Raw genomic sequence first — 25594 nt, forward strand, 5'->3', positions numbered from 1 at the left:
TTTGATGTCTTTTTGATTGTCTACAGGTGTTTTTTTGTTATATATTCTCTGACCCACAGTTGTAAGAGGCACACCAAACTATCCATACTGAATGCACAAGTAACCTGCACATATCCAGAAATCCAAATATATAGTAGCACTGAGCAAAATACAGACCAAATAAATTACAATAAATTATTTCAAACAAACTACAATGACTTGAGGCAAATAATATAAAAAAAACATGACATTAAGAAGGAGTGACATTGGAAAAACGCAAGAGTATGTGCATGCACACAGTCTTTGGATGAATGGCTCAGTGAACGCTGAATTACAATGATTGCCATCTATGAACATTACTCCATTGGTCAGGAAATCCAAAGGTTGGGGAATGTACAGGAATTGACATTGTACATGGTTTATGGCTCATAAAATCCTTTTCCTAAGAACCGAAATAGTTGAGAGCTACTGGACGAGGCAATGACTGATGGAAGATGGAATTTGGGTGATATGAATCTCTGTATCCATCCAATGTCACTCAGTCTTGGCTTTGCAAAAATGAAAGTCGAATGTTGGGGACAGTGAAATGCTTCCCAAGTCTGAATGTACCAACCCCTGAGATTGTTTGTTTACAGAGGCAAGTTCACTTTCGTTTTTTTTTTGTATTTTGTTTCTTTTGTGTCTGACTCTCGACAGGTGTTTTACACTACTGAGAACTCATAACTAAGAATTAGAATGTAAAACAAACATAACCAATGTCTTCAATCACTTTTGTAAAAAATATCTAAATATAAACATCTTCTGTTGTGAAATCTTCATAAAACTGTTTTCTCTGCTATTTCATTAAACTCTTCACCCCCCCACCCACCCACCCACAACACTCCTCATTTATTGTCTTAAGGGACTCCGGGTAGATTAGACAAATAAGGCAAAGATGATTGATCCTAAGGGAATCGGCCATTATTTGTGCTGATCTGACTGCAACAGCATTTGATCTTTAAGGTTCCAGAGCGACTACTGGCCTCCATCATAGCGATGCAGCTCCGGAGAACCAGGGAGGGCCTATCAGCTCGAGTGCAACTGAGTGCCCGCTGAGGGGGTGTTCAAAGAGACTCGTACAAAAACAGCAAATCATCCTTTTGAATATATATGTACACTCAGTTGTGTACAAGAGTTGAAAGCAAAGGCCAAGATAACTTCTTAAAGTGGTCGAACTGTGTCATAACCAAACAGTAGCACCTTTATACAACCACCACAGGTCAAGTCTGTTTGGATCTGTCTTCAGCTTGTTGTTTTGTTTTTGTATGAAATAATTTTGTGCTCACAGTAAATGTTTCAGAAAATGTCAAAATTCATTTTTTAACTGCTTTGTTTCAGGTAAGAAACAAATGTTCACAGAAAATGTAAAAACAAAACATTTGTTTCTCAGTGACAATTCACAAGACAGTTCTTATTGTGGTTATAAAGGCTTGCCTAGTCCACAAGAGACAATATATGGTATAAAAGAGCTCATGTCTCTTGATCTGCTCAGTATAAAAAAATCAGGCCCAATTTTTGAGCCTGTGACACAAAAAAGACCAGCATACTGAGGACCTTAAAGGTCCAAGCAGACCCGGGTTTAAAGACCGCAGGAGATAAGACACAGGCAAAAGAGATACAGAAAAATCTCAGTCAACAGCCACTGGCAAATAAGTCAAACTGACCTATTATCTAAGAACAATTCAGTACTACAGAAGAGAAACCTGTCCAAATGAGCCAGCAAGGAACCGCAACCAACTACGGTGGATTTAATAGTGCACTGTGGTCATGTCATCAAGTTCAGATTCTTCAGCATGGAATCTCCACCAAACTTTCCCTTCCCATTCTCCGCCATTCTGTTTTGTTGTTATATTCCACTGTTGCAGGAAGGAGTAAGGCAATAGCTGAACTGTCAAAAGGTCCTTAAAGATGAACGAATGAAACCAATAAGGAAAAAAAAAACTTTTTCAACATACTGAACAAAATACTTTATCTTACATTTGTTTTCATTAAAAATATCTCTTCACAAAGCATGGCTTCTTCATAACATTGGAAAAAAAGAAAAACTAACAAACAAACAAAAAAGATTCTGTCTCCGTCCTGCGGAGAGAGCAACCTTCTTCATCACCCACCCTTCCCTGGTAGTCAGTCTCGTTCAGTCATTTATTCCCATCCGTGCCATCCAAACCCGTCGTAAAGTCCTACAGTGCCATCAGAAAATGAAAAAGTCTCTTGAGAGTGCTGAGGGGGGCCCCTGTGCGCACGCCTGGGAAACCCCTTGCGGCTCCCCTCTCATCTTGGGTTGCCGTGTCGGGCAGCAGGGGCCACGTCTACCCTCTGGAGCAGGTAGCCAAAGACGGCGGCACCAGCGCGCCACCACAGCGGCAGATGGTCTCTTTGGTGTCGGGCAAGCTGCAGCGGGACAGACAGAAGACACAGGTATATATTATTGACCGTTTCAAGAGAGTTCCATTATCAGCATCATAGTTGTTCCCACAAGGCTTCCGTTTTAACATTCCATATGTTATCTTAATGAAGCGAAAGTAGATTGGGAACAAAATAGAATAGAAAAGCATTGTTTTTGTTTTTCTTGTTGAAAACCCATACCTTTAAAAAGTAACTCAAACTGTTTGACAAAAGTGCATACATTCATCCTAATGGAAATAACACTTCAAACACGTACGCTATAATGTAAGTTGGTTTGGAAAATGTTTAACTAAATGTTTGCAATAGTAGTCAGGGCCATCACGTCTCTAAAGGTTTAAGTTATGAAACAGATAAGTGTATTAGTAGTTTAATGTAACATTCTAAGCTTCTAACAGGGTTCCCACACCTTGGTTAAGATCAAATTCAAGGACCTTTCAAGGACTTTCCAGGCCCAATATCCTTAAATTCAAGGACCTAATGTGTCGATAAATTTCAAGCGTGGGCATGGTTAAACCATGTTACCTTAACAGACCAAGGATACCTTGTCGCAGTTTTCTTTTATTTTTGTTCATATGACAGATGGTAGGCATATTCTGTCCTAAACAAGTTAAACTCGTTACCATGAACCTGTCGGTTTATTCATCAGAATGTTAAATTAAATATTTGGGCAACAAACACTACTGTGAAACACTGTGAAACACGCAGAAATCATGCTGGCCGTGTACATGTTAATAAGCGGAATTGTACGTAACTGTATGAATTTTTTTTCCCTCAAAAAGAAATTCAAGGACTTTCAAGGACCTCCATTTATTTATGTCTCTTTTCAAAAACTTTCAAGGGCCTTGAATTATTTTTTTCAGATTCACAAACTTTCAAGGATTTCAAGGACCCGTGGGAACCCTGTTCTAAACTTCTGTTCCACATCAATGTGTGGTATTCAGATGATTGCATGCTACTTATAGCCATATACCCTAGAGTGACTTGTTCAGCATTCATGCAAAGTTCAAAAATCTGGTGCAGAAGAAAACACTGATTTCTTGGCTAAAAACATGACTGGTGTGTCTAGACTGACATCCTCTAGAGACCGTGTGGGTATTGTCACAACAGAGGCCTTGTTTACTGTCCTGCATGGCCCTGTGTCAAGTCTATACTGCTTGAACCAGCCGATCGCACCCCTGACTATCAAACACGCCACAGAATCGGAGGGAGGGGTGGGAGGGGGGTGTATTTAGTTCTCCTAAAGAGGATTACTTAGACTGACTCTTCCATATATCAAATAAAACAACAAGCGGGAGAAATCAAATGGTGCCTCCTCCTGACATACGAGGTTGTTGATGAGCCCATTATTTTGTTTTTTTTAAGTAAACCATGTTTGTGCCTGAGGGGGAGATGAGGATCAGTGTTTAATTAAGAAGGGAACTGTTAAGAGAAAGCAGACCTCGTGTCCGTGGGATTAAGGAGGACGGAGGAGGTGGGGTGGTGTGTCTGGGCTAAACAGGGGGAGGCTGTCTTAAATGAAACATAACGGCTCATTGGAGCCAATCATTCCTGACAGAAGAACATGGATTTGTTCCCCCCCCCCCCCCTCACTTGCTGACAAAGTCGAACCGAAGTGTTTCAAAAAGAGGGAGAGGGTTTCAGTGCTGTGGAAATGGGAAGACGATCGGCCAATTAGGAGAGGGCGAGTGAAGACCTGAGGAATGTGTGTGTGTGTGTGTGTGTGTGTGTGTGCGTGTGTGGAGGGGGGTGGGTGGGTTTAAGGTCAGGGAGTTCAGGGGTTCACCAAGCTACGTCCCGCTGTGACTCAAGGCTAATACAGCTCATCTCTGCTCCATCACGTCATTCCACCCCACACCCCAGCCCCCTTTTCATGCCACACCAACGAGCACATCAACGAGGGTACACGCGTTTGGATACCCGCTTTCTGAGAAATATATAGAGATTTCATCATTTGGTCTCTCTCTCTCTCTCATCCCCCCCCCCCTCTCTCTCTCATCCCCTCTCTCTCTCTCTCTCTGTCTCTACAAATGAGGTGTTACACTGAGAGATTATCTAAGTACGGCAAAAGGACGCGGCTGACAGCAATTCCCCCCCGGGGGAACAGACACTTCCCCGAGTCTGCCAGTCAGCCCTGTTCCACTTCTCCACCACCCGACTGTGTGCGGACATCAAAGGTCCCCCGCCGTCACCACCCCACCCTACCCCTTCAACCCTCCAACCCCTCCACCTCCTGCACAACAGCCTCTCATCCAGCCATTCCCCATCAGCCCATGAGCCTCGTGTTGCAGGGCGTTGCGTAAGCGCCTCACAGCACCAGAGTGCTCGGTAAAGAGGGTGGAGGAGTTTAGAGTGCAAGTTCAATACTGATAAACCTACTCTGAACAGTTCTGATAGAAAACAATCAGAAAATCTGGAGGAAGACCTCCATTAGATTTAGACAGAACACAAAGTAGTTTACAGTTTATTAGTTTACAGTTTTACTTTGAATCTCTGGAGATACAATGTCACGGCAGTTAGTAGACAAACATGTAGACAAAGCATATTGACAAAACCAACCTTTAGCAAAGAGAGACGTAGCAATTACATCAACAGCAGCTAAAAATAATGTCAGATGGTTTTGTACATAAGGAGCCTCTAACACATGCACGCACACACACACACACACACACACACACACACACACACACACACACACACACACACACACACACACACACACACACACACACACACACACACACACACACACACACACACACACACACACACACACACACACACACACACACACACACACACACACACACACACACACACACACACACACACACACACACACACACACTTTCATCTGTCAGCAGATCATCTGCAGTGAAAAGCTGTCTGAACACCAAAGAGGCCTCGCAGGGTAACTAACGTGTTCTAGACTCATGTGAATGTAAACACAGATTTGCGTTTCATTCTCCTGGGTTGCCCAATCTCACTCCACACAGGACCCTTGGAGATAAGGCCCCCTGGATTGGCCGACCACACCTCATGTGCTAACACTCAATTGGTAAAATATTTACAACTGCTGATAACCTCCTTGCCACCATAGCAAGAGGCCAGGGTAAGGGGCGGCTATGAGATAATCCAATGTCCAACGAATCCAGTGGTTCTCAAAGTGTGGGGCGGGCCCCACTAGTGGGGAATAGAGACATGTCAGATGGGGCGCAATGAACAGGAGGATTTTTTTCTTTTTTTTGACTAATGCCTGTTTTTATTTTTTACAAGGTCATGAATGAAAATAGCATCTGATCCAAGAAAATAGCATCGGACCATGACAGGAAATGCAACGCGGAACCATTTTTTTAACATTGCCATTTTGCCGAGTTGATGAGGTCAGGTGGGGATTAAAAATCCCCCACTTTCAAAGTGAGGAATGAGAGTAAAAGTTTGCGAACTGCTGAACTAATCCAACTTTATAAATAAGAGATGGGAAACTGATTAAAAACTAGGAAAACGGCTGCATTTGCATCACAATACAGGTAACGAATGTGTATCAATGTAGGACTGTGTCCTGAATAGCCAAAGAGTATATCTCAATAAATCCCCATCTTAATCACAGGCCACGTGACAGCAACTTATATAACGGATGGAAAAAAAGATAAAAGGTATCCAGCTATGACATTCAGCCTGTATCACCTTCTCTTAGTTATCCCAGGATAAGTATCTAATAATAATAATATAATAAGCTAATTTCTGCTTATTGTGACTATTACAGAGTATACTGTTTATATTCTTAAATGTATGTGCTCTTGTATATATAGCAGGATAAGCTCACAGATCTCTGACATCAACACATGTGGTTTAGCATATTTGAAGCGCACTCTTTGTGGTCAACACATGAGGTTTCTTTACACTTATTACAGTATGTGGCCCAGCCACCTGAACCCGCCCAAAACCACTTTCACTCTTTAGGAGACTGTCATAGTAATGATGTTTTAAATGTAACATTCAAGAACGTATTCATGGATTGCATATGCACCACTAAACAGAGACCATAAGAAAAACACCTGAAATGTTGACACACAGAACAGACCAGTCTGACACGTGGAACTGTTATTTGGGCGCACCCTTTCACCTGCATATCCAATATCCGCAAGTCCTCTTTGTGTATGTGTCTGTGTCTCTGTCTGTGTGTGTGTATGGGTGTGTGTGTGTGTGTGTTACATGTGAACTGTTATTTGGGCGCGCCATTTCACCTGCATATCCAATATTCGCAAGTCCTCTCTGTGTATGTGTCTGTGTATGTGTCTGTGTGTGTGGGTGTGTGTGTGGGTGTGTGTGTGTGTGTGTGTGTGTGTGTGTGTGTGTATGTGTGTGTGTGTGGGTGTGTGTGTTACATGTGTACATTCTTACATTACAGTCTTCTATTCCAGTAAATGAGGTCACCACTGTGAGTTCAGTAGTGTCGAGTACAACATTACTCAACAGGGATGACTATACTTCAGTAGCTATCAAAAAGACCACGGACCACGTTACACTAGTGCCATTGACCCCCCCCCCCCCGAATCCCACCCGACTCCACCCTACCTAGCGCCAATGTTTCCCGCTTACTCACCATCTGCAGCTGCTCCTGGTTGAAATGGTCGCCGATCTCGCGCAGCTTGCGTCCGATCTGCACCTCCACGCTCATGTGGGCCTCCTCCTCCTCGGCCACCCTCAGCGGCCTCTGGGCTAATCTGGGGCCATCCTCCAGTACCGCCCGCTCCTCCGCCACCTCCTGCTCCTCCACCTCGCCTCCCTCTGGCCGCGAAGCCTCCCGCTCATCCTCCAGGCCCCCGAGGCCCTGGGCGGGCTCAAAGAGCGCAGGGAAATGCCAGCGAAGTCCAGCGTTGCCTTGGAGACGAACAAACACACAAACACACACACACACACACACACGTTAGTATAAGCTAGCCTCTGACAATGCTGGACAATTCATGTGGCCAAGAAAACAAAGCTTTCACAAGGCCTCAATGATTAATACTAATGGTGTTAACTCTTTCAGAGTGGATACTCTTTCAATGTAGGTCTTAACAAAGTAACAAATTAGCGTGTTTGGTTATAGGCACCAAGGTTTTAATTTGTGATAATGACTACACATTTAACTTTCTCTGGATGCTTCTGTATACCCATGAAGTCATACGGGATTTTCTCAGCCCTGCTCTGGCTACGGGTAATCCAATTGTGTAGGAGAATTCCCTTGGCCTCCAGACATGTCTCATGACAACAATAACAATAACGTCATAAATCTGACAGTGAAGCGTGCCTCTCTGAAGGTAATAACAATAAACAGGGCAATCGCATTCAGGTTATATCACCCATCCAGACGAAACTGGATCAGCCAGTTAACCCTTCAGGTAGACCAGCTCACTATGTAATATACTTATGGACACTGAACAGATTTGTGAGGCTGCAGATCACCAGAAACATTTAATCACCAGTAGATAGTCCACTTTTTGAATTTCAAATTCCGGGCAGGTCATGTCAGAAATGTATACGTTCACGCATTATGGCACAGCCATCCATTCTGTTATAATACCAAAGCGCATAAGCGCGTAAGCGTACCACGGAAGAAGGGTCTGGACTCTTGTGCTAATCGACAGGGCAGCATGCCACTGCCTCTCCCAGGGACAATGGCCAAGCTGTTTGTCTGCGTGGTTCGGTCCTCGAATTTGACATCCATGAAAGGGGTCCCCCAGCAACGCGAGATGGGTCGAAACATGTCCTCCTCTTCATCATCCATCAGCAACCTCAGCGGTAATCCCCCTGGAAGGATCAGTATGAGTATTAGTCAGTGTGTATGTGTGTGAGTTCATGTTTAGCGACTTTAAAGCTAGGCATTCCACTGAGATATCCAAATAGTAATGCAAATATGGGGAAACATACAATATCGTATTCCTAATCTCTGATCCCTAATACAAAGGCACCCTAACGAAGATTTGATGCAAAATGATCTGAGGTGAATATTCCCTTTGTTTATCTGCCATTATACACCAAAGGACGCACCTGACCGTCCTGCCATTACCTCACTGAAAAGGATTGCATTGTTGGGCATCCTGGCCGAGGCTGAAACAGCAGAGCGTGTAAACAAACACCTCAGAAAGGTCAGATGATGTTGTCTCATACCACAGATGCAAATGATGGATAATGACACTATCATCATGGTGTTGCAAAGAAGAAAAAACGTTTGACCATTTGACGAAAACAACCCTCTGGATTTGTTTATACTGTAAATGTGACCGAAACGGAAAAAATACAAATAGAAATACCTTCACAAACAATTCTCTTAGACACAATTTAACTGCTCGCTCACTGGGGGTGTAACTCTGTTAGGTCTTAGGTAGCTCCACACACACAGAGACGATGTGTGACACTACAGAGAGGAAATATAAGGCTAAAACAATAAAAGCCATGGCGCTTGTCTCTGGAGATAAAGTCAAGTCTGCAGTGCAGTCACTGTGGAGTGCTTGCTACAAAGACACGGATTTGACAGTTCCTCTTGCTGAGATGGCAAACTGCGAGTGGCAGCAAAAAGATCGGTCTCTAAGGCACTTTCCACCTGCAAAGACCCCCCCTCCCTCTCTGGAGAAGTCAGGTTTCAACCAGCCCTCATGACAATTTCTCAAACACACTGGAGTATGGAAATTACTAATTAACTCAAAATTTGGGAATCTTTAAGTGGGTCCTGCCCAATTCAATATAGCCCAAGTAAATTGCAAGCATGAATAAATACATTTACTCTGCTAAGGCACAAGAGTCCTCACACTGCCAGATCAACCAATCAACAAATGCATGCTTTACTAAAAGAACCAAGCAAGAAAAAAAGTATTCTGTATGATTCACATACTCACAGCACAGAAAATGACAAAGCTCAAAGTGTGCATGGAAGCTAAAATGGGATTCTGCATTGCTTAACACAAGATGTTAGTACTGTATGTGATCATTATTTTAGGATCTTGCGCTGTAAAGAGGAAAATTCAATTAGGCCAATTGGGAGAGAAAATGAACCGTCACCAGTCATTTTTAACTTCTGCTTGAGGGCACCTTTACTACATCAAACCATTACTATATCAAAGTAGGGACAAATGCCCCAAAACCCACTACCCTGCAGGCGGAGATTTTTCTGCACTTGACAGGGGATTGGAGAAACTGCATCTGCCCAGCGACAACCTAGAGCTCCCCCTACCGAATATTGTGTGCAGTGGCATTCTAAACTCGACTCTGGGCACGCCTTTGAGTTCAGCGGCGGACTTGGAACATGTCTCGACAATGCCCCATCACCCAGCTGAGACTACGAGAGCCATTCTGCAGTCTAAATACTGCAAACTTAACTTTCAACAAGTTGTTCAGTAGACATCGTCAACATAAATTGACCAACGCAGATTGATGTTAACAAAATGCGCACTGCCTAATGTAGCCTGATTTTATTCATCTCTAGATCATAAGTGAAATACATCATCATTTGACCAATTTCAAAACAGCTTCCACTGAACATCACATTCGATTTAAATCAGTCAGTCTGTTTATTACAACCTGACTGAGCTAAACGCATTTAAGGGATCTCTCCAAAAAGTTACGAGGTTAGTCTCAAAATAGTAGCAGTCACAGCGAAACGTCGGAACACCATGGACGCAAATTAGCCTACTTTTGATGACAGTTAAAACAGATAGATCTACAATGCTACAAACTTTAGCCCATCACGGCTGCAACATTTAGCGTTCCGAACAACAACACGCGTAGCCTTGTTTGACATGTTTTGACATGCCAAGATGTCAATGGGGGTTCACGAGAAGTGATAGCCCACGTACCCCAGGATGCTGTCCGTCCGATCTCAGAAACTGACACTTGTTACAAACTAAATGTCAAAAACAGAAAAGCAGTCTGTTTGACAACAATCAAAACAGTGGCGCAGCCGCCATCCAGCCTTGCAGAGTGGGTAACACGGTATTTATCACAAAAGATCGTTTTTCATCCTGCTGGGGCAAATGCCCCCGACGACGACGATCCGTTAGGTTAACGCCAGCTTAAACGTTAGGCTACTGCAAGAGGCGTAACACAATCTGCAGTTAGGTAGGCTATACCTACAATAACAAACAAAACTGCGAGCAAGCTACACTAAAAACATGAGACACGTTAGTTCTCGACTGACATGCGAAGAGAAGAGATAGCCTTTTTCATCTTGGACAGTGGGTCAATCGCCACATTTTCTAAAAATAAAAAAACAGGATAGGATACTCACCGCCAGTTGACAACTCGTCCTCCGTTATTGGGGGTATTTTGAACCTTTTAACGAGTTTTATCCTGAAGCGAAAATATATAGCCTGCTCTATGCGCCTCGCGTAGCACTCACACCGATGTTGCCAACCTAAACTGTTGTGGTGGGCAAATGTTTTTTTCGCGACTCGCGAGTTCGCCGTGCCCCGCCCAGTCTCAATACGTCATTGTAGTATGGTAACAGTAACACTTAAAGACGCGACAAGCTATCCAGCATTTGGATGCTTTCAGCACAGTAGCCTACAGACAGGCATGGTAGGCTACCTGCTGAGCCCACATACATCATTTTTAGAGTGGTGGGATGAATGATCAAACGAATTGGTGCAACAGCCTAGCCTAGTAGAAAGCCATCATAAATGTTCCACTTGCAGGCAGCGGGTCAGTTATTGTATTGCAATTCTAACGCAACTTTCCAAACAGGCCTAATCTAACCCGTAGATGGGGGCTGATTTTGTCTAGGACATATAATCAGCATTATTACTGACTTTTCCTTCGGTTAACAGTGTTTTGTGACCATTGACACCTAGAGAAAATGAGCTCGCAAACAATTATGTGTGTAGCCCTTTAAGACGTTGCCCGTCTCTCTTTACTATGGAACTGGTGAGGCATGGCATAGCCAATAGGATGGTTTGTTATGATCCCGCCTTCTGTTTCGTGTATTTTGACACGTGGAGGAAAGTGAAAAACGTTTTCAGAGGTAAACATGTGATCATCAATTTTCTTCTGTGTTAGGCTACACATGAAACTTGGTAGCCTAAGGGGAGAAAAATGGCTATTTGTTATGCTAACATCGAAATGTTTGGCTGTTTTTTATTCGGCCTATTGTTTTCATCCTTTCTTCAAACATTCTAAACACTTTAACAAAGGATAAGACCACCTGGAAATGCAAACAATATCGACTTTTTGGTTGATTTGACAATCAGTTCACTTCGAAACAGGCACTTTACTTTGGAGTATAGGCTAGTATAATATAGACTCCCCCGATATGTTTAGTGTTCTAAAGACGTCAAATAGCCCGTAGTTACCAAATTGATGGCCAAGGAGCCAGAAGTGAACACATGGATGGCTATAAAAACTGCGCTTTCATTACAACTAAACACGACAAAATACTTTCATAACCCTTCAGCCAGTTCCTTACTATGTGATCTCAATGGCGATGCAGCGTTTGTTTGCACCCCCAACAGCATGGAATACGGTTACCACCTAGAAGTGCCTTCAAACGCCCACAAATGCCCGTATGTTTGTGTGAAAGAATAGGCCTATTAAGATACTCCAGTTTAGATTGTTTGGTATTAATCACTCCTATGATGTATTTCTATTGTCTATCCAAAGTAAAGTGTGTGTTTCGAAGTTAACTGATGGTCAAATCAACCAAAAATCCGAGATTGTTTGCACCTCCAAAGTCTGTGACATGTTTGTATGAAAGAATAGCCTAACAAACTGCTTTAAATCTTGCAGGCTAAAAATGCAATCATTAATCTCAAGAACCCTGCTTGTAAGGATAGTTTGAATCTGAGACCTGTTTAAAAGGCTGAAAAGGGCTTTCTGTAGAAATCAGGTTTAGCCTATGCTTGGAAATGGCCAACTACCAACCCTTGATACAAATAGAATGCAATGTAGGTTAAATACATAAACATTTGTGGCAATCAACTTTCTGTCTTTATTTTATAGGCCTTGTTAATTCAACCAGATTCACATTCGTTTTAAGAGTGTGTGGTGACTCGCCAGTACGGTGGCCCAGACGGCTCAACGGAATGGGCACTGTACGCCAGGATGCAGAGACAGGTAATAATGACAACCAGCCTAATGCCTCCACAGTGCCATTTCCATTACAGCAGTAGGCCTAGGCAACAGCTCACCAATCCACCAGCTTCTTAGAGAGCATCTCCTCAGTATAGGCTGAGGCTATATCCTCGGCATACGGGAGCATGAACTATCGTTTCTGTCCTCCTCCTCCACCCTCTCTGATTGGCGGGGTGAGGGTGGTGGTGGGGGCGGGCAGGTTGTGTGTGTGTGTGTGTGTGTGTGTGTGGTTGTTTTTTACTACAGCACCCATTCCCCCTCCAGGCAAGCACGCAGATCATCGAACAGCAAGTCAAATGCGATTTGATTCATCCAACCAAAGCCCTACTGTACAGCTCTGCAGCACTGACAGCAGTATCTCTAGTGTTGTTCTATTTTAGCTTGAAACAAAACAAAACAGTGCATTTTAACGTTACATCCACTTGTGATGAGCACATATTGACTGTGCTAGATCTGTCATCTTCAATGCTGTGTAATGTATACAGTATGAAGTTACAGTTCACCAGCTCAGTTTACACATAGTCATATCACCAAGAATGGTAATAATATTAATTATTATTATTATTATAATAATAATATATTATTTACCTTTCCAAAAGCCATGAGTAAAATTCTTCTGGCATGGCCTGAAGTATAATTCAGTCATGCATGCATGCACCATCTTGTTGTGACAGGGTGAATGATGAAGTCATGGATACATGTTGTTTCGTCGGGGCATGTTTTGATTTTGGTACGAATGCACAAATGTGACACGAATGCTAGTCTAGAGACAACTTGTTGAAATCTACCTCTACTTTGGATGTCTTACTCTACTCTTACTTAAAAGTTGTGTTTGTAAATTGCCTGTATTTTTCAATTACTTTTGTGAAACGACCTTGGGGGTCTTGAAAGGCACTTTATAAATCAAATGTATTACTATTATTATTATTATTATTACAGTTGTTCCCAGTACAATTTCACAGACAGCCTTCCTCAACAATAACACATATCTGATATGTGTTATAAAACCCCCCAACATATTTCATGCATTCACTTCCTAAAGAAACCTTTTAAATTAAAGAAGGACAATGTGTTTTTTTTCCAAAAGAAGCATATGTCTGCTGTTTTTTTTTTTTTTACATGGGCACACTCAGAGCTGTGTTAGTTCCAACCCGGAGGAGCCCTGCATAAAGCTTAATGAGTGCTCTGCGGGTCTCATTTGGCAAAACAAACAGACATTAAAGGGGGAAAAAATGAAACCATTCACCAAGTGATGCCCCAGAGGCACGCATTCACATGCTTCCCCTTATTTTGTGAGGAGATCCTTCTCCTAACCAAATTCATAACAAAAAGTAGGTAGTGCCTAGAAAACAGAGGAATTCTTCCCAACACACTTGAGCAGACTTTTCTATCCGATACCAAGGGTGATGTATAATTGAGTTTTATATTTTTGAAGGTACTTAAGGAAGGTTAAGGAAGTTTGAGGATACTGTATTCTATTTGTATATCTGAAGCTTGTTCGCATGCACACTTGCTTATATTTTAGCAACAGCACCTGGTAAGTTTTTTGCTCAATATGGTATAGGTAAGGTCTTCATAGATTTCTCCAGAGAGTAATGATCTCATGTTCAACTGTGAGATCCAGGCTAAAGCTTATTGCAAGCCTTTCATAGGCTAACTGTTAAACACAACATAGGGTATAATAACTGATATAATCCCAGGAGTCACGCCAGTTAGACTCCTTTAGTTCTTGAAGTAAACAATCATGGCTGCCCACTGTCATCTGGTATGCCACAACTGTAAGAGGATTACCATCTTGAGTAGAGTCAAAACCATAAACCAATTTGTCTGATCCCACGAAAGAACATCAATTTATAACAAGAGTTCATTTAGTGACTATATAAAGTGAATTCATTTATGCTGTGGTGGAGGCTTTGGTCAATAATTCACGTCTGTTTATCATGGTTATTTTGTGGTATTACTTAGATTGAAACACAGTTCTCTTGACTTGAAAATCAGACTGGCCAATCAACACAGCAATAGATGTTTATTCAAAGACTGTTGACTAGACTAGACAATAAGACAAATCAGTACAGGTTAACATGTGTTTAGCATTATTGTAGGCTACTATTTCTCACAATCAGTATAGCATTATACGTTTACTGTTATAAGTCTACGGAGAGTCCTGTGCATTTGGTGGCAGCTATACATGCACTTTAAGGAATGCTGAGATCTCATCTGAAGTTAGTCAGCATATCTTTAAAGAATCAAAACGAACTCGGCATGAGCTGAGCTGGGGGTGAAAGCGGCCGTGAGAGGGCTTGGATCTGTCCATGTGGGCTCAGGTCTGCTCGGGACCTGGGTCAAGGTTGCGTCTCCTGAAAGCACAGTCGAACAACTACCATACTTAATGATAGAGAGACTATCATTGTGAACACTCGCTTTCCCTCCACAGTTACCAATGTGGTCACTCAACAATGCTTTCTGGGAATGCAGTCAAGGTGTGTTCAGGGAGCCAGTACATGCCGGAGCAATATAGCTAATGTATGGCCAGTCCATAACTGTTTTGATATTTCAGTAAGTTAAACCACTGTACTCAGGGGACACAGTGAGTGGATATTTCCTTAAAGTTTTGTCCAGCTTGCCTTGATGTCTCTTTTGAAGAAGTAAATACTCACCTGGGCATTGATACGAGAGTATAGAGGTAAGTAAAACCTGCTAGGGGAAGAGCTTACAGTATCTCCCACAGTGCACCAAAGGTGTCCAAACAGCTTTATATATCTTTGACTTGTGCTAATGTAATCATACAGAGATGCCTCTCTATTGGAGAGTGTGGTGCAAGTGTAAGGGGAAAAAAAATCCACAATAAATCATTGAAGGAAGAGGCATGGATCGAAATAGAGTCTGAGTTGCTCTGTTTCTACGGCAACTGTGGATGGGGAGGTACCTGGGATGAGAGAGGAGGCAAAACAAACCTCCCCTGCTCCGGTGGCAACAGCTACGCAATTGGCTCTCGTTTCCTGTGATGGTGGGGGAAAAAAGAGAAAATATCAAAACAAGGTCCCTCAGAAACCCCGGAGACGCCTCCCCTCACCCCTAGATGTTGCATCAGAAAGATCCAATGAGCGTGAGAGTAACACATGCACACACACACACACAAACACACACATTCTCTCTCTCATACATGCACACACACACACACACACATACACACACACACACACACACACACACACACACACACATAGCTGTACAATCACATGCTCCACTTCACCCTGCAGCGGCTGCCCTTCCCTCACCAGCTCTAGCTCTCCCGCCAAAACATCCCTTGCACGTGAATCCTGCCTAGAAACCAGGGGGGGGACTTCCGCTGTGCTCTGATTGGCTGAGTTCCCTAGCAACGGCGTGCACTCTAGCAGCCAGTCAGCTGTGGTCTGCGTGGCACACTGAACCAATGACACGGATTGCTGTCAGACTTGAGGCAGGAACAGTGACCTGGTAACAGTCAGCGGCCAGAGCCGGGAGGAGAGGCAGGACTGCTGCTGATTGGCTCATGGGACTACACCCTCCTGATTGGCTGTGCTCTCTAAGTTCTTTGGTCATTCATACATTTTGCCTCTGCCTCCACTCCAACCCCACACACCCCACAAGTCCTCTCTCACCAAGAAAGGCAACCACCCCTCCCTAAAGGGACTCCACCGGCCAAGGTCAATGCAGAGGCTGCTCCCTCCAATCCGGATTGGTTCAAACCAAAACACAATCCTAGTAACAAGTCTTGCTTGCCACAGCTGGGTGGGATTAGCCCTTAGTCTTGTAACCAGACTGGGCAAAAGTGTGTTGTTGTTGTCGTTGTTGTTATTGTTGTTGTTCTGTTCACACCATACGACCTACCTCGCTGGCCCACTGCCCGGAACAGGTGTTTGAGCATGTGTGTGAATTAGAGTAATAACTAATAGAAGAGGTTAACGCCCCTATGTGTACGTGATCCGTGGGGAATTTTCATTCATTATTCACTCCTGTGGTTTTTGCAATTGTATGCTTTGTTTTTGCGGCTTTGTCTCATTTTTGTATGCATTCTGTTTTGTAGTATGTCAGTGTTTTCCATCTGTTGGTCATTTTAAGAAACTTGGAGAATCACTTGCAGTGTTACCCTCCTTCACATGGCCAAACACTGAAGTTTGATACACTGCCGTTCAAAAGTTTCTGGTCACTTAGAAATTTCCATTCCACTCCATTATAGACAGAATACCTGAGATCAGTTGCATTGTTTTTGTTTTAAATCAAGGCAGCAGTTTTCAGATTACATTATGTGCTTACACAATTGCAAAATGCTTCTCCAATGTTTTCTCAGTTAGCCTTTTAAAATTATATCAGATTAGTAAACAGAATGTGTCTTTGGAACATTTTTTTATTTTTCTTTATTTAACCTATAGTCCCTTTTTTTAAAATGGTCCCTGATAATGGGCAATGTAGATATTGCATTAAAGATCAGCCATTTCTTTCTACAATAGTCATTTACAACATTAACGATGAACAAGGACATTTCTAAATGACTCCAACGGTGAACGGTAGTGTATGCTCAGAAAAATTCTAAAATACTTTGAGCTGGTGTGCACGTCTATGTCAGCCATGTCAGTAATCTCCCCAGGGTGGATTATGAATGAGGTTTTTCTGTAATTGCAAATTGGATTGTGAACTTGTCTAGAACAGAGTGAAAGGGAAACAGAAATGATAGTTGGGCAATATTACAAGACTAATTTCCCCTGGTGTACACCAAGATATGGTGGTCATCTCTTTCTAGCCTACATAGTGGTTGGAGTAATTTAGCTTTGCACTGTTAACAGTTCATATGCATTTAGTTGCTTATTCAAAGGTCATGCAAATTATTTCAAGAGTATATTCTAATACTGTTATTTGCTAACTTCTTATTTTTTTAAGGTTAGACCCTGGAGGAAGAAGTTAAATCCTCTTTAGACGACCAATACCCTGACTAACAGAATTGAGACAAGTTACAGATGGTAAGTCAAAGACAATTTCACGGCATATTCATATCTTCAAGCCTCTAGGATGAAGTTTCACTTTCCCAATCTCAGCCTCAACTCAGCACAGCTAAATAAGTCATGCAATTACCATATGACAATTCAATGTGAAATTAGCTTGCAATCTATTTTCCATGTGTAGTCAAATTACCAGGTACAGTAGGTTACTAATTAAGGGAGTTTTGTGTAGGATCTACACATAATGTACTTTTGTCTGTTCAGATAATGAGAAATAAGAGCCTTGTGTTTTTATGGAAAAACTCATTCAACGCAAATTGAACACAGGTGTAGGTCAACGGTGAAGCTAAAACAACAAAAAAGGCACGTATGCACACTGATGTTTATGCTATCAGCTTTTTAAAAACATGTGCAGTGCTTCTCCTAGTCAGATTGATATGCCATGAGTTTCTGTTTACAGTAAAGAGGATGCCTGCAGCTCTGACTGTAGCTGCATATACATGACATGTATCATGCTGCATGGATACAGTACATACAGGAGGCCCCAGCAAACTTTAGGTCATGCCATTTAACGTCAAACTGTGTGCATGTGGGTGTGTGTGTGTGTGTAGGGAGTGTCTGTGTCTCTGGTGTGTTAATGTGTGTGTGTTAATGTGTGTGTGTGTGTGTGTGTGTTGAGCTGAGAGGGGACGGGGGGGACGGGGGGGACGGGGGGGACGGGGGACGGGGGTAATATTGACATTCTGGATTTAAGTGTTGGGATTGCATGCATGCATGCACCACTACTCAAAGTAGCTAAACAGTGCAACTCCAATTCATTCGAAAATCAGTACCCAGCCATAGCAATTGTTTGCTGAAAGTGATAGGCATCCATTTCAACAGAGAGCTATTTCCCCCAAGGCTGGTGCCCAGATAAGTCAACGTTTTGCATGATGGGTGAGGGCCTGGTTTTAACCGTTAAACTTCTGTGCCTTATCAGTTCAAGGAAGTCATTTGTTACGAAGCACACATGCCTTCAGACATGTTCAAATAACAAGGACTGCGCTATTTCGCCACTCATCCAATGTACACTATTAATCAGCAGTGCCCATAATGTTTCTAGTGTTCTGTCTATGGGTCTGCTGGAACTTGATAGGAAGTATTAACATGATGTAGGGACCAAAGGATTGCTTAGTGGGCTTGCTCAGTGCACATGCATATTGATGATAATGAAATAGTCCAGCTGGTCTTGGATGAGATATCAAGCATGTACAGAGGAGCCTGCTTGGCAAGGAGAAATGTGCAAGGCAGACCAGTTTGATTTTGTCACATGGTATATTATGCACTAAAGCTATGGAACACCCTGCCTCTGTACATCAAACAGGCGAGTTCAAGAATATCTTTTTATCTTGTAGACTACTTTTTCAGATTGTTCTACAAGGGACAATAAAGACTCTATACTACTATACTATTAGAGCTGCAGCCAGCCAGAAGCAGATGGGCTCCCCCTATTAAGTCGGGTTCTGCTCAAGGTTTCTTCCAGGAATATGGGAGTTTTTCCTTGTCACTGTTGCCATATGGCGTGCTTGTAGGGGGATAAGGGTTAAGGCTGTCAGTTTTCCGGTCGTTGTGTTCCTTAAATATCTGTATATAAATTCATATAATCACAACAAATACTAAAAACATATCATACTATGAACATGACTGCTGTAGTTCTGAAGTATTTCTGATATTGCTTGGTATGTTAATATGTTGCTGATCGGATCATAAACGGCCACAGCAACGAATATATAAATATGAATATATAAATATAATGAATATAAATATACTACCGCAACAACTTGGCGCGTTAGCCTGTAGCCATGTTCCAAATGTAAAGCACTTTGAGCTGCATTCGGTGTATGAAAGGTGCTACACAAATAAAGCTTATTATTATTATTATTATTATTATTATTATTATTATGACCGCCGCGCAGCGAAGCGGCGGTCATATAGGTTTAGTCAGATTTTTCTTTTTTTCTTTTTTTTTTCTTTTTCGCATGTCCAAATTTCCGTCAATGATTCCCGGGACACTGAAAGACCGGGGTAGACGAAACTTGGTGGGCATGTAACCCCATATGGATAGCATGGAACCATCGTTTTTCGTTTTGATTTGTAGCCCCCCCGCTGGACTGCATAGCGCCACCTAGTTAAACACAAAAAAGTAAAAATGAGGTGTTGTAATCGCAGGTATCTGTGACCTAACATAGTCAAAACTGCACGAAATTGGAAGTGTAGGATCATTATGACACCCTCTGAATGCACGCCAAGTTTCGTGGAATTCCGTTCATGGGGGGCCACACAATAAATTCATTTATGTTACTATACACCAACTGGCCTGTAGGTGGCCGGAGACAGTTTTCTGTGAATATCTCGAGAACCGTAGGGCCTAGGCCTTTTTTTTGTATGTTGGTCTTAAGGGGGCATGTCAACCCATCCCATTACCACTTATTGCATGTATAGCGCCACCTAGTTAAAAATTAAAAAGCAAAAAATTTGGTGTTTTCATCACAATATCTCTGGCTGACAAGGTCAAAACTGCACGAAATTAAAAGTGTAGGATCATTATGACACCCTCCGAATGCATGCCAAGTTTTGTGTACTTTCGTTCATGGGGGGCCTTACAATAAAATAATGTATGTGTACATTTAGTGACGTACACCAACAAGGATTCCCGGGACACTGAAAGACCGGGGTACACAAAACTTGGTGGGCATGTAACCCCACATGGATAGCATGGAACCGTCGTTTTTCGTTTTGATCTGTAGCCCCCCCGCTGGACTGGACCCCCAGAAAGGAGGGTAGGGCAGACACAGTTCTCTGTGAATATCTTGAGAACTGTAGGGACTAGGATGACCATTTTTTTCCGTATGTTTGCCTCCAGGGGTCATGTTAACCCATTTCATGTGCACACATGTGCACAAACAGATATACACACACACATACATTCACAGTAATCATACGTATGACACATACTCACACAGTAGACATATGTACGCTTGCATGCACAGGCACATACGCAGGCACACACACACACACACACACACACACACACATAACATAAACATGTACATGCGCACATGCACACAATTCAAGAATTTCTCAGAATTATGAACAGGCAAGATGGAGGTGGGGTTGTATAAAATGAATTTTACATGTGAAATCTATGAACTAATCATGTTTTGGTACTTGTTGTCTAGCAGATATCAGTGAGAATTGAGTGTGGATAATGCAATTTAGTGAGACAGTTAGAATCATATAGGCCTTTCAGCGTGATTTATTTTTGTGGAAAAAATGTGCTGGACTGGGTGGCGGTCATATTTTGTACCGCTCTGCGGTACATCTAGTTATTATTATTATTATTATATAGGGTTTAACAGGCCTACAGACACATGCTAACATGCAGCATTTCTTGTAGTGTAGTGTGAGAGTTCACACAGGCATTAACTATTGATCTGTATGCAGACGTGTTATGTGATATGTACACAGGAGTGAATGATGGTGAAGTGCACAATATAAAAACACACACTAGTGTTTTACTGAGTCAATATTGTGTATTAATTAGTGGCCCAGTTTCCTTCATGAATACAAGCTGATAGTTAATGACAGGGATATGAGAACCATCCAAGGTATTTTCATACGAGGTGGATGCAAATATGTCAAGTCAATGCGCTGATGTAATTGTAGAACACAATGAATGTATTGTTTACAGTGTGAGAAGCAATATCACAACAAACTGTATGTAACCACGTGTTTAAACTACATCCTCTACAATTCTCTACTATTACTATAGAACTACAAAGGAATGTTCAGGTTTTCATGTTCTCTGAAAATGATCTGAATTGAAAAACAGTTCTAGTATGGTTCTTTGAATTAAAGACTTTCATACATAGTGTGTATACTATGCAACGACTCCTGGTAAAACACACAATATTGTAACTAGCTCAATACCCCTGAGCAGAGTGTCATGAGAATATTTAATTTAGATATAAAGCACTATCAAAGGCCCTGCCCAGGGGGGTGGGGGAGGGGAGCTGAACTGGTTCAAGATTAACAGGCCAATTAAGACTTTTACTCAAATACACACAGCACTTAAGATGCTCGCTCCGCATGGAGAGGAGAGGAGTTTGTACCCTGGCTCATCGGTAGGACCTGGGGAACCCTCCTCGTCCTCGTCCTCCTCCTCCTGCTCGTTGGCTAATCATGTGTCACTGCAGTGGAATCCTCAGACTCAGTAAGATTGGACCATGAGGCACCAGAATTAGGCCCCCACCTTTTTTAAGCCCCCACCACACACACACACACACACACACACACACACACACACACACACAGACACACACACACACTCCCCAGGGGGCATCCCCACGTTGTGATTTATGGGAGTGCATTACATCATTTCTGTCAGACAGAAAGAATTGTGTGGTGTTTTTAAAATTTCATCCAAGGGGATTAGTCGTGATGCTTGTTCTTCCATGAAATTCTAGAAAAGAGGCCCAGTTTGTTTTATGTGTACGTACTGGTGCGAAAAGGACAGGCTGTCAGGACGATTTGCTGCTTGTAGAAATCATTGTCATTTGACTTCATCCCAATTCATTGCATTTTATTCATGAAAGACAAGCTATCTGTACTTAAATTGTGGTGACTTCCATGCATACACATGCACAGTCATGTTCATAGACAGTTGAAAGATGTTGTTAATGAATCAGTTTTTTTTTTTTTTTTTAAATGCCTGAATCAATGTTATTGAAATTTGTACATTTGTTCTAAATGTACAATTTTCAAATTTCCCTTCTGGAAATTCTGTTAAGAATATTTAGGTAATCCAAGTGATATAGTTACATATGTTATGTGAAATATACTTGTACAATTCTGACACAACATTGATATCTGGGCGTGTCACTTACAACACCAATGGAAAACAATAAGTATATATTGATTTGAATCAAATACATCAAACACCCGAACTTGACATATTGTTTCTCTCCCCTCATGTGTTTCCTGTGACCGTGGAGTGCTCAGGTGCAAGTGTTCACTGAACTGAAATGGTCAAACTTCACCCTAGCAGCCTAGCAATCTCACTACTGTATCTTGCTTTGCATTGTAGTCGCGATACCCATGTAAAAGAAGCATGCGTGCCGATTGTCCTGACTACATGCCTGAGGGACAGCAGTGCTAGTCCAGGAAATTTCTTGACAACATATTTTGCCACGCCCATAATATTAACAGTGTGAAAGGTTCCAAGGACACATCCCTCCCTGAAATAAATGAAGAAAAAGAAGCTGAAAATGGAAGCGGAGTTCTAAATACTGCAGGTAAGCATTTATGTCATAGTGAGTGTCAGGGGTAGAGAGAGAGAGAGGGGGGGGGAGAGAGAGAGAGAGAGAGAGAGAGCCCTCAGACTTCGACTGAGTAGCAGTTCCTTTGCTGTGGCTTCACTCAAATCCCACCCTTGCACTCATCATCAATGGCTGCTTTCATGAGAGGCCAGGCGCCCGAGGGACTCCATGCCCTGGGTGGCGATGGGTGTGTCCCAGTTCCTGCGGTCAGCAGCACCTGTTCATTTGAAGCGCCAGAAGGGACCCACCTCTGGACCACCCCGCGTCTGGGTCACTGCATTCCAATGAGATTGGGCTAGACATGGGGGAGTTCAAACTACCCCAGGGAAGGGCAACAGGCCCCTGCGTATAGGTCACAGACTTCGGGCAATCCTTTGTACGTACATTCCTGTGACACCAAACGAATCACAAAGTAATCACAAAGTTGAAAAAAAACAACACAACAAAAAGTTGATCATTGATCAAAAAGATAAATGAAAAGGGAGTGTGTTAGCCGAGTTGAGTGTTTTTGAGGGAAAGGAGTAATAAAAGAGACAAAACAGACTGGGAGAACATGGAGGATGAGTACGTCTGGAGGATGAATATGTCGCTGATCAAACGAGCGATGTTGAAACAAGACAAGCGGGTGCAGCGTTCTCACAGCATGCGTCAGAGCAGTTCAAAGTTTTCACTTAATGAGGACTCAGTCAGTGCTGGAATTAAATATGCATCTTGCCAGGACTGCCAAATCTTTTTAAACTGTGGTGTCAGTCTGACATCAATAAGAAATACCAAAATAACAGTGGGGATAATAGCTGTGTTTTCGACCAATATGAATGAGAGTTGTTGCTAGGGACAGGGACATTTTTACTTTATATGTCTTTTTTTATTCTTAATTTGGTGAGACTCTTCCAGCCCCTTCATCAAAATGAAATGACTGGATCGTCCAGTCTCTTCTGTCAAATAGTCAAACTTTGCTTTGAAACTAATTTTACTTCGAAGCCTGTATTCATATTTTGGCTTTAATGACTTCATCCTATGTCACTGAAAGTTGGACTTGTTTGGTAGTTGTCACTGACAATGTGAAATGTGATACTGAGATCTGATAACAATCTACATGGATCAGATGTACGAAATGTGATTCTCTCTGGGCCTTCATCCACTTTTGCTTGCTGCAGGGCTTCACTTAATCCTGGTTAAGTGTACCTGATTCAGGTTTATTGTTTTACATTATATTTTAACAATCACTTGCTTTATCACTTGCCGTTACTGTATTGAATATAGCAAGATGAAAATGTATGAAAATGTCATCTTAAAAATTTGATTCAGGTTAGCATGGGCCCATTACCCATTCATAAAATCCTGTGTGAAATAAAATGGAACCTTAAATGAAACACCCAGCTCTGATCGCTGAAGTCAGGTCCCTGCAGACGGTACAAACTGAATAGACCTCACTTGCAGAGCCACTGCGCGAAGCCACAATGATGTCATGTGTTTTGCCACACTGAGTCACTTGAGAGAAACACAATGAGCACATTTCCTGCGCCATGGGTTTTGAAGGGACTTTCACTTCACAGCGGAGAAACATGTGACTGAGTACAATCGAGTGAGTGAAGTTAAGTTACAATCAAAGCCGGCCTCGGCTTCAGAAGTGCTAAGCTAGACCTGAGTGACTTCCTTTTAACCTCATAGAGGATACAGTTAAAGTTATGCCTTTTTATCAGAGATGCAAGACAGTATGGATATCCTAGTATTGATTTTTTAAACAACATATGCAGCACTGTTACTGAGTGAAAAAGGAAAGGAAGGATTTTTACAAGGAAAACATAAATCAACTTTTGGAATACAAAGCATAACACACACTAAGAAGAGGATGTGGTGTTGTTGTTGTATGTATTGTATGTACATGTATGCTGTGTTCCACTTTACACATACACTCTCAACACACTCCACCACACCAGTGTTGGTATAAATCAATAAAGTACCATAATCTTATTTCCAAACGTTTTGCAGACAATTACACATAAAATGCAACCTCTGAGCATCCAAATGCCACATAAACCAAAGCAGATTTAGATTATCAGCGTATCTCACCAGACCACTGTGCTACACAGTGCTACCAAACCCACTTTTAAATACAAATCAAAGTTTTCTATCCACCATCCAATCTCACTCCTCCTGGAGAGAGAGAGAGAGAGAGAGAGAAAAATGTTTGGTGCATTATATTTCTCGATTGCTTGGCAGCAAATTATCACTTGCTCCATATAATTGTCCCAGCTTTGACTCCGGCAATTGTTTTGGTTTGGCAGGCCTCACTATAATTAACTTCCTCAAAAGTTGTCTAACTTCATTAAAACGGTGAGATCAGACTGTGAGTCCCTGTCAGCACGGGCCCTATTGTATGTCTCCAGAGGTCAAATGTGTGTCTTGTGAGAGCAACCTTGATTGGAACAATAATGTCATTCTGACAAACTCAAACAGGCAGGAGAGAGGGTCAGTGTTATGACCATTAGACCCTCCCTACACACACACACACACACACACACACACACACACACATTCAGAACCAAAGCTGCTGACCGATTCAATGGATTAACCGTGTGAGTCACTCTCATATCATTACCCAATTATACCACAGCACACACAGCTAAAAATAGCAACTTCATCTCAGGGGGTTGGTATGCCGGGAATGCAGGGTGGGGATTGGTTAAACCCTCTTCCTTGTCAAATGTCGTTCATGTGGGGAAAAGGGAA

The 25594-nt window shown here is 42.3% G+C and overlaps 1 protein-coding gene across 1 annotated transcript; it reads right to left on the reverse strand.

The window, feature by feature from the left end:
- Nucleotides 1-1733: 1733 nt before the first annotated feature.
- On the reverse strand, nt 1734-10808 carry bmf2 (BCL2 modifying factor 2). The gene is made up of 4 exons (XM_076272680.1): nt 10691-10808; nt 8017-8217; nt 7028-7305; nt 1734-2409 (listed from the first exon to the last, which is right to left on the reverse strand). The coding sequence occupies exons 2-4, from the start codon at nt 8192-8194 to the stop codon at nt 2290-2292; spliced, it is 576 nt and encodes a 191-aa protein (XP_076128795.1). The 5' UTR covers nt 8195-8217; nt 10691-10808; the 3' UTR covers nt 1734-2289.
- Between the last annotated feature and the right edge of the window lie 14786 nt (nt 10809-25594).

This window comes from Alosa pseudoharengus, unplaced genomic scaffold (assembly GCF_046254945.1).
Source record: "Alosa pseudoharengus isolate Yale_2024_CS ecotype anadromous, Long Island Sound unplaced genomic scaffold, YU_APseudo_1.1 YU_APseudo_1.1_scf_7, whole genome shotgun sequence".
NCBI classification, from domain to species: domain Eukaryota; kingdom Metazoa; phylum Chordata; class Actinopteri; order Clupeiformes; family Clupeidae; genus Alosa; species Alosa pseudoharengus.

Bases quoted from the DNA above. Each gene is read 5' to 3' on its own strand.
- bmf2 (XM_076272680.1), bottom strand. From the start codon at position 8,194: ATGGATGATGAAGAGGAGGACATGTTTCGACCCATCTCGCGTTGCTGG. The intron at 7,306-8,016 runs GTACGCTTACGC...TTCGTCTCCAAG, and splicing joins GTCCAGACCCTTCTTCCGTG to GCAACGCTGGACTTCGCTGG. The intron at 2,410-7,027 runs GTGAGTAAGCGG...GTCCCGCTGCAG, and splicing joins ACCAGGAGCAGCTGCAGATG to CTTGCCCGACACCAAAGAGA.